Raw genomic sequence first — 16787 nt, 5'->3', positions numbered from 1 at the left:
AATAAGTTTAAAATATGTGACAAGCCAATAACTTTATTCTTGCATGTTCATTTCTCTTTTATTATTACAATTTTTTTCTTTCAAATTATAAATTTTCTAAGCATGCGGAGACAATGCAAATTTTTGCAGATAAATTATTTGCATTTATTTCTAAAATGACATTGTTTTAGTATTGAAATCTTAAAAAATTATAAATATAAAGACTATTATAATCCTGAAATAAATTAAAATTACAAAAATACCATAATTTTTGCCACAAAATGACGTCGTATTGGGCTTTCTGCATATAACTTATCTGCAGTAACTGCAGAAAAAGCGAATCCATGTTTATTATTATATTTTCAAATTGAAAATTTCTTATACACTCTAGTGAAATTTATTTCATATTCATTTTTAATTTTTATTAGAAAAAAATATTTCTGCAGTTAATGAGATAAGTTATCTGCTTTATTCTCGAAACAACGTCGTTTTGATATTGAAATTTTAAAAAATTATAAATATAAAGACTATTATAACCCTGAAATAAATTAAAATTGCAAATACACTATGATTTCTGTCACAAAACGACATCGTATTAAGTTTACTGCAGATAACTTATCTGCAGTAACTACTGCAGAAAAAACGAACCCCTTTTTATTAGAATAAAATATCGTTTAATTTTTTATTGTATATAATAAAATTTTAAATATTATAAATGTTGAAGAATATCGGAGCATTAAATAACTGTGAGGGTATTCGAGATTTGGCAGGAAAAAATAGCGTTATTGAATAGGAGCATTATTAAGAGTATGTAGAATTATTTTTTGTAAATATTTTTTTTTATGTTATAAATAAAAATTTATTTACATATTAAAAAAAATAGGATACTATAACAATTAATTAGGGTTACTACCAATAAATTTTATTGTTAGATCAATTATGTTGGTCTAAAGTTTGTATTTATTTTTAGCTTTGTATAGTTATGATTTCTTTTATTTAATGTGAAAACATTAAATATTAAAAAATATAACCATATAAAGGTAAAAATAAATATAAAATATTAAATATCAAGAATCATAATAATACAAAAATAAAAATAAATATACTTGTTGAAACAATATTATTGATCGATGTAATGGTGAAATTGAGATATTGATAATCAGGAAGTGGATTGCGCTACAGTACATAAGTCATCCACTTTGGCCATTTCTCTTCGTCTTGCTCCACCGAACCCAAACGAAGACGTTCCATTTTCCGACTACTTTTTTCTAAATTTCCATGGAGTAAACCATCCTATTCAATTAGGGTTAGGGCATCATTCGTTCCTTTAATTAAACAACAGTCAACATGGTCGCTCTTTCGCTTTCAGCTCCTCATTTCGCCACCGCTTTCCTCGGCAAGAAATTGTACCCTCTCTTTCTATTTCTTGATGCGTGCTCTTTTTTTAAAATCATTGTATGGCCAGATTAATCATTTTATTTTATTTTAATGATTTCGGATTTATCAACCATTTTTTTTTTCTATCATTTATGCTCCTGAATTTGGCTTTTGTCAGGCCCCTCCGAGAGAATACCGGGAAGCTGACAACCTTCTCCGGTGTTTCATTTCGCACGAGATGCGCGGTGGATACGCCCTATGAAGGTATCACCTTGTGTGTATGTGTGTGTTTTTTTTAAGCATTGAATTCATGTGGATATGTATTTGGCTGAGAAAACAATGAAGACTTAGTACTAATTGAGCATATTCCTATTTTTGCATGTTAATTATGTCAACAATTGGACATTATTGGTAAATATGTTATCTAAATGACAATTATTATTTGTTAGTATTACTCTATGTATATAGATACACATGTATGCTTATCTGCAGCCAATGAGCCTTGTCTCAGCTCTTGCCATGGTACTTATGGATAAAGGTGGAAATGAGCTGTGTTGTTAATGAGCTACTTGGGTCTAGCTCACTGAAAGCCAGTCAAGTTCATTCATTTAATTAAACAAACAAGCCCAAACCTAGAGCTGGACTTGATTACTTAAATGAGCCAAGCCAGAGCTTTATATACTTTGTTTTTTATATTCTTTTTTTTTTTTCTTCAAAATATTTCATTATTAAGATAGTCATAGGGTGAAGTTGGTATCTTGGTAAGATTTACTGAGGATGCAAATATGCGACCTCCATGCTATATGGTTTGGATATGATTAATTCCATGTTTCCTTATAGTCAGTTTCCATTATATCACGTGGCACACCAATGCCTTTGATCTAAAACATCTATTTTGTTAGTCTACCTGGTGAACAAGGATCGCAATTTCTATTTTCCCTACTATATATCATAATACTTGTTTATTAGTTAGCTTATTTAAGCTTGAACTCAGTTGTTCAAGCTTAATTTTCTAGTCCATTCTTCAGCTTCTGATTTTTTTGCTCAAGCCAAATTCCCTTTTCTAGATAAGTAAAGGAAAAGCCCTGGGTAAGCTTGGCTTGCCTTTGATTGGGACTTGGGAATTTTAGATGGATTGTATACCTCCAATGAAAATTCACCCTCTGCTTTCCCCCTCTCCCTCTCCCTCTTTATATATAACTGTTATCTTTAAACCTTTACGTATAATATGGATTAGTAGACATAAGACAGTTTTCTTGGGGGAGGGGGGTACTTGATGTGGTGAATTCCCAGACTAAGCAGGACAGCACTTCAAGAATCAAACTCCAGCAACATCATTTGTTGAGCAAAAGACAAGAAGGGAAATTAAAAATGTTTAACCTGAGAGGGAGACTGTGCTCATTATCAGCCATTGCAGCTTCATTCTCTGGAGTTTGGGTGGGAGCCAACTGCCACTCTGTTGAAGAGCGGCTTTATCTTCTTGATAATCTTCCTTTCTTGAGAGATAATCTTTTGCACCAATTATCAAAACTTCAACTCCAGTTTTTGATCCAATGTAATATTAGCTCATAAAGTCTACATTTCTGCTACTTAGCTACATTTATCTGTCTTTTATTTTCCACCTTATGGATTAGACAATTTGATAAATGAACTTATATATACTTCTTCTCTACAGGTAATATCCAAAAATTCCCTCGAATCAGTGTTTGGGATCCTTACCGACGCCTTGGTGTTAGCAGTGATGCTTCTGAAGAAGAAATTTGGGGATCAAGAAATTTTCTGTTGCAACAATATGCTGGACATGAGAGGAGTGAAGAATCGATAGAAGCTGCTTTTGAAAAAATATTGATGGCTAGTTTCATAAACAGGAAGAAAACAAAAATTAATTTGAAAAGCAGGTTGAAAAAAAAAGTAGAGGAGTCTCCACCATGGTTCAAGAACTTGCTCAACTTTGTTGAACTTCCACCAACTGAAGTTATTCTCAGAAGATTGTTTCTCTTTGCCTTCATGGGTGGCTGGAGTATTATGAATTCTGCTGAAACTGGACCTGCTTTTCAGGTTTGCTTTGAATTTCTTATATTATTAATCTTCGTGTGGTGTATAATCAAGTGCATACTTTTTTAAAATAAAACTATATTTCATTTTTCTAAAAGAAAATAATAATAAAGGAAATCAAAATTATGCCACTTCCTATAAGAAAAGTATTTGGACTGTGACATGCAAAATTTTAAAAAAGAAAACAAAATAATATATTCATCTAGTCCTTACCTTCTAATCCATGTGTGTCAGAGTTGTTCTCCATAATCCATGGTTAAGCCAACTACCAATCTCTAGATATACATATACTCTTGCTTCCTATGGGCTGTAGGATGCCTGGTTTACTTGATGCGATTTCAGTGACTGTTTGATAGAAACAGACGCACAATACTACTGAAATGCTTCTTTTATTATTTATACATGTACAAGAAATTCCACAAAAACAGTAGATATCTCTTGGATGAAAGTAGGAAATAGTACAAGTAGAAGAAAATGAAAGAAAGTATAAGAAAACTCTCTCAATTCCCAGAACTGAGAGCCCAGGCCACACTTGGCTGAAATTTCCCCAAATTTCTGTTCTGACCTCCTCCTCTCTCTTCCCATCCCTCTATAACTATCTTTACCAACTCACCCCCTTCTCTCTCTCCCCTTCCCATAACAACGTCCCTCATTCCCTCCTTCTTGTGTTCCTTTTCTCTTCGTAACCTAAACCTTCCAAGTTTTAGGCCCATAATGAACATATCTATCTATTGGCCCATAACCTCTTCACTATGAGGAAGATTCCTATCCCTGTTTACTGTCTTTGACTATTGTCGAAGGCTGTATAGATTTTCAGATCAGCCATTGTGCGGATCATGTCTTCTGACTACCTGACTTTCAGTTCATGATGTTTAATACTTTAACCATCAAGCATAATTTTAATCTTGATTTGCAACATGATCATGCACATTTTTAAGGCTTTCTGTCTTTCCAATAAAATTTTGATATTGCCTTTGTTAATACATGTCTGCTTATCCTTTTATTTGTTCACCTGTGTGTGAAGGCATATTAAGGTGAATGTGTTCTAACTATTTAATTCAATGTAATTAAAACCGGAACGGTCGGTCGAACTGGTTCAAGCAGAAACAGAACCACCAACCAGTCCGGTCTTGCCATTGGATTGATCATGCATTCGAACTGGTGTTAAACCAGTGAATCGGCTATAAACCGGTGTTAAATTGGTACCCATTTTTTAATTAAACCGATGTTCTTAAATGTTGTGTAGAATGGTGGAAAATGTGATTGTTGGGGATTGAACCCTAGACTTGAAGATTGAGACAAGTAGCTGTTACCACTTTATTATATTTATTACACACTTACATAAATTCAATTTAATTGGTTCAACCCATGATCCACCTGTTACCTGGCTGAGTTAATGACCAGTTTGAGTTTAATAACACTATTTAGTGCCTGTTTGGATCCTTTTTTGTTTAAGTTAGAAGCTACTTATAAGCATAAGCTAGGCTAAACAAGTGAGGGAGAAAGCTTGTTTTTGAGAAAAGCTCTTATAATGGAAAACTCTTTTTTTTTATAATGAAGAAAAAAGCTAAAAGCTAAAAGAGAGGGAGAGATAATTTATTACACACTTTTTTTAAGCTCTTATCTGTTTTTCTTGAATTTTGTGCTTTTTTTAAAAATAAAGAGCTATAAAGATAGAGAGAGGGAGCGATAATTTTATTGAAATATGTGCTTTTAAGTTAAATTTTTTATGTAATTACCAAACAACTTTTAGCTTCTTTTTTTGAGCTCTTTTTTTTTAGCTTTAACTTATAAGTAGCTTCTAGCTTAAAAAAGAGAAGATCCAAACAAGCTCTTAATCTAAGGTGGTGTTTGTTTAGGAGTTAGTTCTATATTATGGGAAATGTTGAGATGGGCATGAAAGATGTTTGTTACATGATTTAGAAAATGTTTTAGGATCGTTCCCACAATATCATGCCCATGGAGGTGGGTATCATTCATTCCCATGACAGGGAAATGATTCATGTCATACAAAATGACCTGCTTACCCAACCTTTCCTTCATCCCCATTATTTCTGCCTCCATCCTGCCCATCTTTGCTGCTGCCACTTCATCCTCTCTGCTGTTCACCATGGACACCAATCATCCTTCATGGATGTTGATAAACACTTTCAACCGACTCTGAACCAGTTTCCCTTCTAGATGGTTATGTCATATTCCTCTTCAAACCATGCCAGCATCCTCTGACTCAGCCACCTGTGCTCCCAGCCATTCCTGAGCGGCACTGTCTCCACCACCACCCAGCAAGTTGGGGACTTGGGTCACACCCTTCTCGCCACTCTCCAATCCAATTCATTTCCAATGTCAAAGAAGAATAAACAGGAATGCAGTAAGGGGTTGTCCTCTTTGGCTTGTTGCAAAGGAAGAAGGAAATTTTGTTTATTTTCAGGGATATTTTTGTCATGTAATCGAACATTATTGGGAGTAGGTTTCTAAATCTACATAGGAATACCAAATGTGGGCATGATAGGTTTTTAGGAGTACTATTCCTTGGAATATCATTCTTGGGAATCTTACTCCCAGGAATGAAAAATCAACTCCGGAAACAAATGCCCCGTAAGATTCATGTATTGTTGGAGTTACATCTGGGGACATTATTGAAATAGTTGCATATGCTCTCTCTCCACTCTCCATTCTCCACTTCCTGCTTCTTCGTGTGCATGAATTAGAACTCTTTCTTTTGCTACAGGTCGCAATCTCTTTGGCTGCTTGCATATATTTTCTTAACGAAAAGACAAAGAGCTTGACCAGAGCGTTCATTATTGGGTAAGTGGCACAATTTGCTTCAACTTATGTTTTTCCTTTGATTTTTGTTTATTCACCATCTACATTGTTTTATTGCGCAATTATAGGTTTGGAGCTCTAGTGGCTGGATGGGTTTCTGGTTCATTGCTGGTACCCAATATTCCATCTATGTTGCTGCGCCCAACTTGGACTCTTGAACTCTTAACATCATTGGTAGTTTATTTGTTCTTGTTCATTGCTTGTACTTTTCTCAAGTGAAGTGGCAACTATTCTTTCATAGTTTTTCAGTGTCCACTGTCCTGTACTCTTATTGAGTTACTAGTTGCCCAAACTCAACTTTTTATTTTTTGAGTGTGCTTGCTATGAATACTCCTGTTTGAGTAGGCAATGGTTGGTATAGATATTACCAAGCCTTGAATCCTTGCCTAAATTTCGGGTTGGCTATTGGCAAGTTCCACCTTGGCGGAAATCTTTGCATCTGTCATCGAACTCATCTCGTGACTAACTGCTCTAATCTTGGATTCAGGCTGAGGCGAGCAACGAGCTCCTAACCTCACCAATCATCTCTCTCTCTCTCTGCCACAAATTAGTGAAATTTGATTTACAAAATTTAATAAAAAAAACTTAACTTCGAATGGAATTTGTCCCAATGTTTCTAATACAAGGTACTAATATAGAAGTGCATTGAAATAATTACTAGGATTATTAACTAGGTTTGTCATTTGTCAAGTCGTAGTTCTTCGTGATATGAAAGATTTATTGGGTGTGTAACTTGTTTTAGAAGCAAATTCTTTAAGTATTAATTTTAAGAGCATTGCATATTCTAAGCTTTTTGGTGAATTAAAAGATAATCTTTGCTTGTTTGAGGGATTTGGATCCTCTTATTTATATGACAGTGTCATGTTATCGGAGAAAAAGTATAGAAATAATACTAATGAATTTTACAAAAATAATGGTAAGTTTTGCTTTAATTGTTTGTTTTTCTTTTATAATAAAATGGTATTATCTTGTGGATCTCATTTTTTAGGAACAACTTCGGCAATATTACCAATTATACTCTAGATTTGTGGCCATGCTTAAAATATGTGACAGATGTGGGCCAAAAAAAAAATCCCAAACAAGAATAACCAATCATAACCTATTTATTAACGAGGGAGGCAATGTTAGTTGTTATTTAGTGATTCATGAGTCCTCCGAGTGAATTTTCTCATGTGATTTGAGGTGAAATGATTTTAACCATTCAAATATAAATTAATGGTGATGAGAGAATGTATTAAAATAAAGTGTGAGAAATTCATTATTGTTGATTTATACTTGAATGATCGATCCTCTCAAATGATTTTATGTTACATGATAGGATTTATTCCCCATCACTGAAATATCATTATTTTGATTCATTTTTTTTTTTTGGGTAAATACCTTTATATAATTTCTGTTTAAGTTTAATTGGTTCAGTTTTTTGATGTATAGCTATGGCTATAAAAATATCATATATGGATTTTCTCGTGTTAAAAAAAACATAGCATGGTCATATAAGAAATCAAAATCATAACCGTTAATTCATCTTTGTATGAATGTGATTTTCTTATATCATTATGTCATGTTTTTTTTTTCACATATCTATTTCCAAAAACACTGTATCAAGTGTAACTTGTCTTGGATGTTCAAAAAGATACTTAGAGTGAGTATATAAATTTTTGTTGGTGTTAATGCAATATCAGATTATTATTCAATAATAATTAATTAATTTGTCCAATTTGATTCCTTTACACTGTAATGATTAATTTAATAACATAAACTTGACATTATATTTATGTATTTATAAATGAAAGATGATTATGATAGGAAGTTAACGTAGTCAGGAGTCAGGACGTGATTTGAAACTTAAAAAACTAACACCAACATTAACATTATCAAGGGTTGATAGGAGCCTGCCCAATAAATTTAAGAAACACAACACGTAAAAATTTTACAAATCTAAATGCTAAATGCTACCGCCTACCAGTACTAAATAAGGATTAGAGAAATTAAATGACAAGATCCAACATACGAAAACACACGACCATACATAACTCTAAACATGAAGCCTAAACTTGAAACATAACAGTACCTAACAAATTTAAGACAAGCTAGTTTTCCATGCTATTAAATATATATGTATCAAGGGCATGCTCTGTTGTGCTTGCAACGCGAGTCCGATCGGTTATTCTTGATAGCATAGCATCCCAACGCATATATGACAGTGACGAGTAAAAGCGCACATGCGTTGAATACGGTGAGATGTCTCCACTGGTTCCTGATATTGGCCAGCACTCCTCCTTTGCATGAATTACAATCGTAGCACAGTTTATCCTCCCTATTATTCCATGTGTTGCAGTCTGAATTATTCGCCGCTGCACCTTTCTTTGGCACTTCCCAGAACGTAGCGTTCTTCATTATGAATCCACAGTGCACCGGAGGCTTACAGCACCCAAACTGAAAAAAATCAAAATCCAAAATTAACAACCCATTGACAATAAGGTGAATTGACCATGTCCTAATTATTGATGGGTAAATCAACGGCGATACGGAGTTAAAGAGAAAAAATATTAAAATTAGAAATGACAAAATCATCGCTACTAATTTATCCACGGATGCTTCGAATCCTCTCACTGTTTGGGCTAGGGGAGTGGACCCTCTCATATGTGAAAAAGTGATTATGTGGTTATGCTATTTGATCACAACCACTCATTTAAAAATTGTATATTTTTCTCTCTCTTATCTCATCATCAATAAAATCAATAAATAATTGTGATGAAATAATATGACCACATAATTATTTTTTCACATGTGAGAAGATGCACTCCCATCAAGAGAGAAAGATTATGAGAAGTTAGTTAGTTATTAACACATAACCTGGGTGGTGGACAAGTGTTTGAAAATAAGAGAGTCGTTGTTCCGACCACCACTGACGTCGAGGTTCTGACAAACATGTGCATCCATCAAACAACTCTTGACCTCATCCCAGTTCTTGTCATTGACCACGTAACGCTGCAACCAGTGAGAGAAATCGGTGACCCTGTACTCGCCGTAGCCTTTGCCTGATATCTGTTGCCCCACCTTCTTGTTGGTGACGAACAACGCGAAGATAGTGAACAAGGCGAGCCCCAAGATCAGCAAGAACGTCACGAGCAGGTAACTGTAGAGTGCCACGTTGACACGGCACAGCGACCCCACGATTCCAAGTATGGAGACAAGGATCACGAAGACGCCGCCGATGAGGAGCGGGTACTGCAGCACCTTCTGGCAGTCAGTGGCGTTGCCACCGTGGATGTGTATGTAGGCAGAGAGACCGACGGCTGAGATTCCGAGGAGTAAGGACACTATGTTAAGTGCACCAACCACGGTGTTGCTTACGCGGAACATAACGAACGGTGTTGGTGTTCAAGAGTACTTTTGATATCTACGTACGTAGTTGAAGAACGTAGCTGTTTTTGTGAGAAAGAGGGTGAAATGTTATGTGTTACATTAAAATGAAAGTTGAAGAGGAGGTTGTGTTGTGGGTTGGAATTGTACGTAACTGTCTTATAAGTGGAGGTGGGAACAAAAACGGTTAGTGTAGGAGTTTGAATGTTTGAAGCGATTGCATGTCGAGTTAGAGTTATTTACAGATATGCCATCCATGGTGATGATGATTGTCAAGTTGGCAAATTGTAAGAAAGCCACGTCATTGATGACCGGTTACAGTTTGGGGCTCTTCCTGGTCCACTACTACAGTGGGACAGTTACCCCACAATTAATAAACAACTGGCTTCCATTCTTCTCTTTCCTTTTTTTTTTCTTCTTTTTTATATATTAGACTTAAAAATTAAAAAAATAGTTTGTTACTTTTTGTTTTGTAACACTACATGCAAGGGAGACGCAATTTTCTTATATGATTTTCCGGACTGGAACTAGGACTGTTTTTTTGACAAAAAAAAAATTAAAATATTATTATTTTAATAAATAATTACGAATAAATTGCTGTTTTGAACCTATATACGAATTTATTGCACTCATTCACGTCCAAATTAAACGTGACTCCTAAGGCATTCACGCCTAAATTAAGCGTGACTCGTCTGGTGCTAACACGTGGTACAAAAAATTAATAGTTTAACCGTAAAATTTTATAAGGCCATAACTTTTGACTCGGGTATTCGAATGAGGTAATTCTTTTTTTGATTTCACATAACTTTTCGAGATCTACGCAATGACTTCTCATTTGATATATTTTATCTCTCACAAACATAATTCAAATTTGCAATAATTGTATTATATAGTGTACTATCAAAAAAATTTAAAAAATAATTATTAATAAGAAAAACAAAATAAAGATTTGAATTTGAATTGCAAATTTGAATTGTGTTTTTGAGAGATAAAATATATCAAATGAAATGTCATTGCGTAGATCTTGAAAAGTTATGTGGAATCAAAAAAAGAATTACCTCATTCGGATACCCGAGTCAAAAGTTATGGCTTTTCAAAGTTTTACAGTTCGTAAGTTGACTTTTTTTGTCACGTGCCAACACCAGATGATTCACGCCTAAATTAGGATTATATTATTTTTGCTACCATCAATAAAATTTACTTATTGAGTAATCTATCTCATTGCCGGAAAAAAAAGACTAAATAAATCTGTTCATATATAAGATGAGGATTTTCTTGATTTGTTTCTCAATCCAAATCAGATTGGTCGTTAGACACTCAATCAGTTCTCCAAAACTTTCGATATTATTGAAATCCAGCTTTAATTAGAATTCAATGAAGAGGGGTAATAATATACAGTCAAAGTTTGGGTGAAAATAGGATTGCCTTAATTACCTAACAGCTGGTAAGTTGGGTTTTGATTCCCTCAAAAGATTAGGAATCTGGGATTTCGATTTCTATATCTCTTTCCTTTTATATATAGGGCCATTAATTACAAAAATAAAATATATCAGCCTTCTTTTAAAAACAACAACTTCTTGTTAACAAAAATAGGATTTAACAAACTTCCATATATAAACACATCAAATTAACCCTTTTCTCTACACATAGTTCCGAATTCAAAGGTTTTTTTTCTTTTTTCTTTTTTTGAAATCTCCAACTCCATACTGTCCAACTATGAATCTTTCAAGATTACCGATGAGGAGGGCATGCAACAAGAGACGACACAGATCGTCCATAGCTTCACTTCCCAAAGACTTGTTAGTAGAGGTGGTTGCGAGCGTGGCTTCTCATTCTTTCATCGATCTTCACAACATGAAATTGTGTTGCAGAGGTTTTCTTGATGCTGCAGAAGATAAATATGTTTGTAAACATGTTTCTTTGGATAAGTTTCCACTAATTCAGTGGAATCCTAAAGAAAAAGAATTGTCATTCTTGAAGCGCTGCAGGGAAAGTGAAAATATGGAGAGCTTGTATAGAGAAGGGTTACGAGAATACTTTAGTTGTTCGAATGGAGATGGTCTTGGAAGCTTGAAGAATGCTGCTCAAAAGGGTCACAAGGAAGCAAAGTATGTGTATGGTATGATCTTATTATGTTCCAAAGATGATGAGTTGAGAAAAGAAGGAATCGAGCACATGCGTTTTCTAAGAAAGTCCAAATGCATTATAAGATGCAGGAAGAATGTGAAACGATTAATAAAAACTATGTGGAAAAATAATAGAATGTCAGCGCGCAATCGCAACCCTCTATGCCAATGGAAGAGCACATGCAAGGGTTGGGCTGTGAAGAAAGGTCGATGGCAATTACTAGATGATGAAGATGATGATATTGAGTTATGTGAATATTGTAGATGGGATCTTGAGTTGCGGTTCTTCTATGATTTGTTCAATATTCATTAGTTCTAGTTAATTTCTTTAAATTTGAGGGTGGATATATGATTTTTTTTTCAGTCAACGAAATAATGGTTTAAATGGGAACATGATATCTTATGTTGTTTAGCATCCTTAAGATAGAGCTTTCTCTTTTTGTGTATGAAATTGATGGTTATCCGTACAATTTTCTTTTCTGTACAGTATTTGCACTCATGTTATTATTAGGATATTGTCCAGGTTAATCTCTAATTTCTGAAACTAATTTTTAAATTAATGTTGATATTGACGGTTTATAAGTAGATGTAAAAGTTTTCACTAGGCTTTCACCGAGAGAAAAAAATTGTTTTCACTAGGCGGGGTTTAAGATAGATGTTTTTAGCACATGCTTGGTCGCTGTTGTGCTTCGTTAGCAAAGTCACGTAGCTACTAACTCTCCACTGGATCAAAACATAATGCTCACCATGAAATCCATTATGTTCATGTTTTCTTCCAAGTATTTAGGAGCGATGATATGAGAATATATTTTCTTTTCATATATAAATAGATATTGTTATATTTTAACACATGCATGTTTATTGGAATAAATTTGTGATGTTATTAATCAGTAAATATCTTATTTGAAATTTTTTTTATCGAATTGTTGTAAATTGTTATATTTAAAAAAATTTAGTAAGATTTTATAAAGATATCAACAACTCAATGGTAATAGTTTATTTTTGTTATTCTCAATTTTCTTTTAAGATTTTCCAGACTGCAACTTAAAGCAGGACTATTTTTTGGAGGCAAATAACTAATTTGGTTAGGGTTTCTATATACGCGTGGCAGCAATAAGGTGGCTCTTTTGATCAAACGAGGGTCTTTAATCTTTTAGGGCCTGTTTGGAGCACCTGATAAAGAAGATAAAATATGATAACTTATCATATCTTACTTTTATCTCTTGTTTGATGGATCAGTAGGATATGATTAGCTTATCCTATTGTCTCATTTTAGCCTATCTAATACATGATTTCTTACTCATATAGCTTCTAATGCTGCGAATTGTGCCAATTCTAATTTTAATTTACCAGCTACTTGTTTCATATCCTACTCAATTCCTTATCATATCTTACCCCTATCTTATCTTGATCAGCAAACGAGCTCTTAATCTACCAATTTGGTATCAGGTTGATATATATTACAATTGGGGGTCTTCAAGTCTTGTGGGGTCCGATCGGGTCTAAATCTCGCCCAAACTACTTGCGGAACAATGAAACTTTTATTTTTTATTTTTTTCAGGTCACCTAGTCCAACACTACCTCCTTGCGGTACTAGTTAAATTTTGAACCCCCGCCCCCCTTCCACAACCTTACGGTACTTTTTTTTTTTTTTTTTTTGCAAGTGCCGTTCCCTTGGAGAATTTGTGTTGGGTTGAATACGAGGTCTGTTCGCATGCATAAGAAAACAGTGTGGTTAGAAGACTACACCACTTGATAGTGACTGGGAAATATTGTATAGTTGGTTTAACAGTGAATGCCATGTAGGATTGAGTTGTCAGTAGTTGTTCACGTGAGAGGTTATGGTAGACACTAATTAAAATAAATCCTATTTATAAAAAAAATTAATCCTAAATATTAATCAAAAATCAATTATTCTAAATTGCTTATTAAACAAGTATATATTACTCATCAATGACTAATTATTATATCAAATATCTAAATATAATTATTTACATAAAAACAATAACGTAAAAAATTATTGCATCTAATAACTAGTTAAAACAATAACTAAGAAATAATAACTATATAATTAAAATAAATAAATTTAAAAAGGACCAAGTTTAGAAATGCAATGTAAAACTGAGAAATGGTTAACTTACTTTAGTGTTTTTATTAGGTGCTAGTAGTGTTGGCAAAACGGGTCAACTCGGCTCGACCCGGAAAAAACAAGCGGGGTTAAGGTTGGCTCAAAAAAAAAATGAGACAGAAAATTCAATCCAGCCCGAGCCAGGTTAGGTTGGCTCACAAAAAACTCGCGGGTTAGTTCAAAATATTGCCAGTGGGTTGAATCTAAGAACTTGAATCTGAGAACTGTCCAAACTCCAAAGCAAAAAAATTGCATTAAGACAAAGCCAACCAGTGTGTGAATCATTAAGTGCATTTTATTGAAAGAAGGCACATGCAACCTGCCAACAGACCGCCATTCCAGACGTAGAGGCAACGTAAGCAAATTGTAATGTTTTAGGGAAGAAAAACCAGGTATCTAGAATTCTAGATCCATATGCTGAAGCAACATATGATTACGGGAAAAAATAAAAATTGCATTGGTATTCCCAAACACCAACCATAAAACAGTAAGCATCATACTTCTGCAGAAAGAAAACCAAAATATAAAGAAAAGAAAGAATGGGTAGGAAACTGGGTAGCAGTGAAGACGAGCGAAGAAAAAAAAGAGAATCCGAGAAATTGTTGAAGAGAGAAGACGATGAAAGAAAGTGAGAATAGGGTAGTTTGTGATATTATTATTTTTAATTAAAAAAACCCCAACCCGCAAGCTGGCTCGTTTTTGTCCGGGTTGACTCGGGTCGGGTTGACTCAGGTTGGTAGCTCATTTATGCCAATCCATCCCGGCTATTTTTTGGCGGGTTACAAGCAAACCCGACGGGTTGGCTCGTTTTTGACAACCCTAGATGCTACTCTTGGTGTAATCAATCAAAAAGGTGAATGAAAATAGAGAGGTTTCGAATAATTTTGAAAAAGTGAAACGTGAATGCAAATATATAAAGGGAAAAATGTTTATTCTTTTAAATGACACAACTTAAATCCTTTCACTCTCACAAAGAGGTGGGACCCACACCTTTGTTTTTTTTGTCAACTCTCTTTCTCCTACTTTATTTATCTCTTTATCTCTCTTAAAATGACACAGTTTTATATCCTTTAAAATGACACACACTTTTCTCATAAATAAATGGGGTATGGGTTTAAAAATTTTGGTACATATAGAAGACTTGGACGGCTGGGATTGTGCCACTTGGCACACCATCCGAAGTTCCCTACAATGCGGGAATTGAAATTTACAAAAGATAAATAAATTCAGTTCCAAGGGGGAAGGGGGCGAAACCAGCACCAGAAAAAAAAAATAGTGTTCCGTATGGGAAGGGGGCGGGACTCAAACCCACTGGGCGACCCCAATTGATAAATATCAAATATCACGTAGGGAATTAAAGTGGTAAAAAATTCTCATTTGGTGAAAGAACCGCAGTAAGTAGGGGTGTAAATGGGCTAGATCGGTCTACATGGGCCTACGACCTAGCTTATATTAGGCCAAATTTGACCTATTACAAATAGTAAAATAGAACAAGCCTAGACTTTAAAAAAAACCTATTTAGAAAATAGGCCATAGACATTTTTGTACATGTCGGGCTTATAAGTCTACAGGTTGGCCTATATCATATTATTATTTTTAAATAAAATTATTATTTTAATAATTTTGAATAATAAAGTAATATTTTTTTAGTTATTCTTTTAATTGTTGGATGTTTAATAGGCTTAAGCAGATTAACATGCCTAGGTCAACCCTTTTATTTTTTAAATATAGGTCAGACCAGACTTGTAATTTGGGGCTTATATAGGCTAACTGTTCCAGCCAGGCCCAATATTTTTTTACTCAGGTCTGATCTATTTAAGTCAAAGCTTAACCTATTCTAGCCTATTTATACCACTAGCAGTAAAGTACCACTAAATTTGCTTTTTTATTTTATTTTAATTCACATAATTATTTATACTTAAAAGTGGCAAATTGAGTTTCCTTAGGCTTTGTTTAGGAGTTTTAAGGGGAGGGGAGGAAATTAGAGGGTATTCTCTTCCCTTGTTTGGGAGTTAAAAAAATAGTAAGGGGAAAATTGGAAGTTCAATAAGAAATTTTTACAATTTTACCCTTTTTTTAAAATACATATAATTATTATATTTCATAAATAAAATAAAATTTAAAATTGCTAAACAAAATTATTTATGTATTTTTCAGACTACTAAAAAAGATCATATTTTCAACAAAAATCCTATGTTGAAAACGACAAAAATTCTGTTAAAAAAATATTTTTTCGTCGGAATACTTTTCATTGAAGAAGATGGAATTTTTATCCGATGAAATATTTTACAAAAATAAAATTTTAGTCAAAATTTTCCACGAAATTTAGTTTTCGTCAAAAGTTTTGACAAAAATGATTTGTTACATATTTTCGACAAAAAAAATTCCATCAAAAGTTTTGATGGAAAAAAGAATTCCTTCAAAAATTTTGAAGAAAAATTTTCCGTCAAAAATCTTCGATGAAAATGTGTCTCAATGAAAATTTCAACGGAAATATTTTTTCAAAAATTTTGAGGGAAATGTTTCTGTGAAACTTTAGATAGATTTTGACAGAATATTTTTTATTCGAAATTTTTTACAGAAATGTTTTTGGTCGAATTTTTTTACGGAAATAATTTCCGATGAAATTTTTGGACGAAAATGTGTTCCATTGAATGTTTCGATAGAAATGTTTTATATCAAAATTTTTTTTTGAAATTTTGATAAAAATGTGTTTCGTCAAAAATTTTGACGAAATTTTTTTTGTCAAAAAGTATGATGAAAATATTTTCGTCGAAAACTTTTGACGGAATTTGGATTCTGTTAAGAAGTTTGACGAATTTTTTTTCGTCAAAATTTTTACAGAAATATTTTCCGTCAAAACTTTTTACGAAAATTTTTTCAAAGGAAATATGTTTTGTTAAAATTTTTGACAGAATATTTTTTCTGTCAAA

The 16787-nt window shown here is 33.5% G+C and overlaps 3 protein-coding genes across 3 annotated transcripts; 2 read left to right on the top strand and 1 right to left on the bottom strand.

Moving 5' to 3' along the window:
• Positions 1–1123: 1123 nt before the first annotated feature.
• LOC133308568 (protein CHAPERONE-LIKE PROTEIN OF POR1, chloroplastic) lies at positions 1124–6894 on the top strand. The gene is made up of 5 exons (XM_061509201.1): positions 1124–1385; positions 1535–1620; positions 3032–3414; positions 6140–6216; positions 6303–6894. The coding sequence occupies exons 1-5, from the start codon at positions 1327–1329 to the stop codon at positions 6451–6453; spliced, it is 756 nt and encodes a 251-aa protein (XP_061365185.1). The 5' UTR covers positions 1124–1326; the 3' UTR covers positions 6454–6894.
• Positions 6895–8355: 1461 nt separating this feature from the next.
• LOC133308588 (tetraspanin-11) lies at positions 8356–9600 on the bottom strand. Its single transcript, XM_061509226.1, has 2 exons — positions 9091–9600; positions 8356–8670 (listed from the first exon to the last, which is right to left on the bottom strand). Exons 1-2 carry the CDS (start codon positions 9598–9600, stop codon positions 8356–8358), a joined length of 825 nt encoding a protein of 274 aa, XP_061365210.1.
• A 1737-nt stretch (positions 9601–11337) lies between these two features.
• Positions 11338–12039, top strand: LOC133308587 (F-box protein At2g35280-like). The gene has a single exon (XM_061509225.1). The coding sequence runs from the start codon at positions 11338–11340 to the stop codon at positions 12037–12039; it is 702 nt and encodes a 233-aa protein (XP_061365209.1).
• The last annotated feature ends 4748 nt before the right edge of the window (positions 12040–16787 follow it).

This window comes from Gastrolobium bilobum, unplaced genomic scaffold (assembly GCF_033153095.1).
Source record: "Gastrolobium bilobum isolate Gb01-03AN ecotype WA unplaced genomic scaffold, APGP_CSIRO_Gbil_v1 utg18308, whole genome shotgun sequence".
NCBI classification, from domain to species: Eukaryota; Viridiplantae; Streptophyta; class Magnoliopsida; order Fabales; family Fabaceae; genus Gastrolobium; species Gastrolobium bilobum.
The sequence above is the reverse complement of the archived record's forward strand: the minus strand, read 5'-3'. Positions and strand labels throughout refer to the sequence as shown.

Bases quoted from the DNA above. Each gene is read 5' to 3' on its own strand.
- LOC133308568 (XM_061509201.1), top strand. From the start codon at position 1,327: ATGGTCGCTCTTTCGCTTTCAGCTCCTCATTTCGCCACCGCTTTCCTC. The intron at 1,621-3,031 runs GTATCACCTTGT...TCTTCTCTACAG, and splicing joins GGTGGATACGCCCTATGAAG to GTAATATCCAAAAATTCCCT. The intron at 6,217-6,302 runs GTAAGTGGCACA...GCGCAATTATAG, and splicing joins ACCAGAGCGTTCATTATTGG to GTTTGGAGCTCTAGTGGCTG.
- LOC133308588 (XM_061509226.1), bottom strand. From the start codon at position 9,600: ATGTTCCGCGTAAGCAACACCGTGGTTGGTGCACTTAACATAGTGTCC. The intron at 8,671-9,090 runs GTTATGTGTTAA...GATTTTTTTCAG, and splicing joins AACACTTGTCCACCACCCAG to TTTGGGTGCTGTAAGCCTCC.
- LOC133308587 (XM_061509225.1), top strand. From the start codon at position 11,338: ATGAGGAGGGCATGCAACAAGAGACGACACAGATCGTCCATAGCTTCA.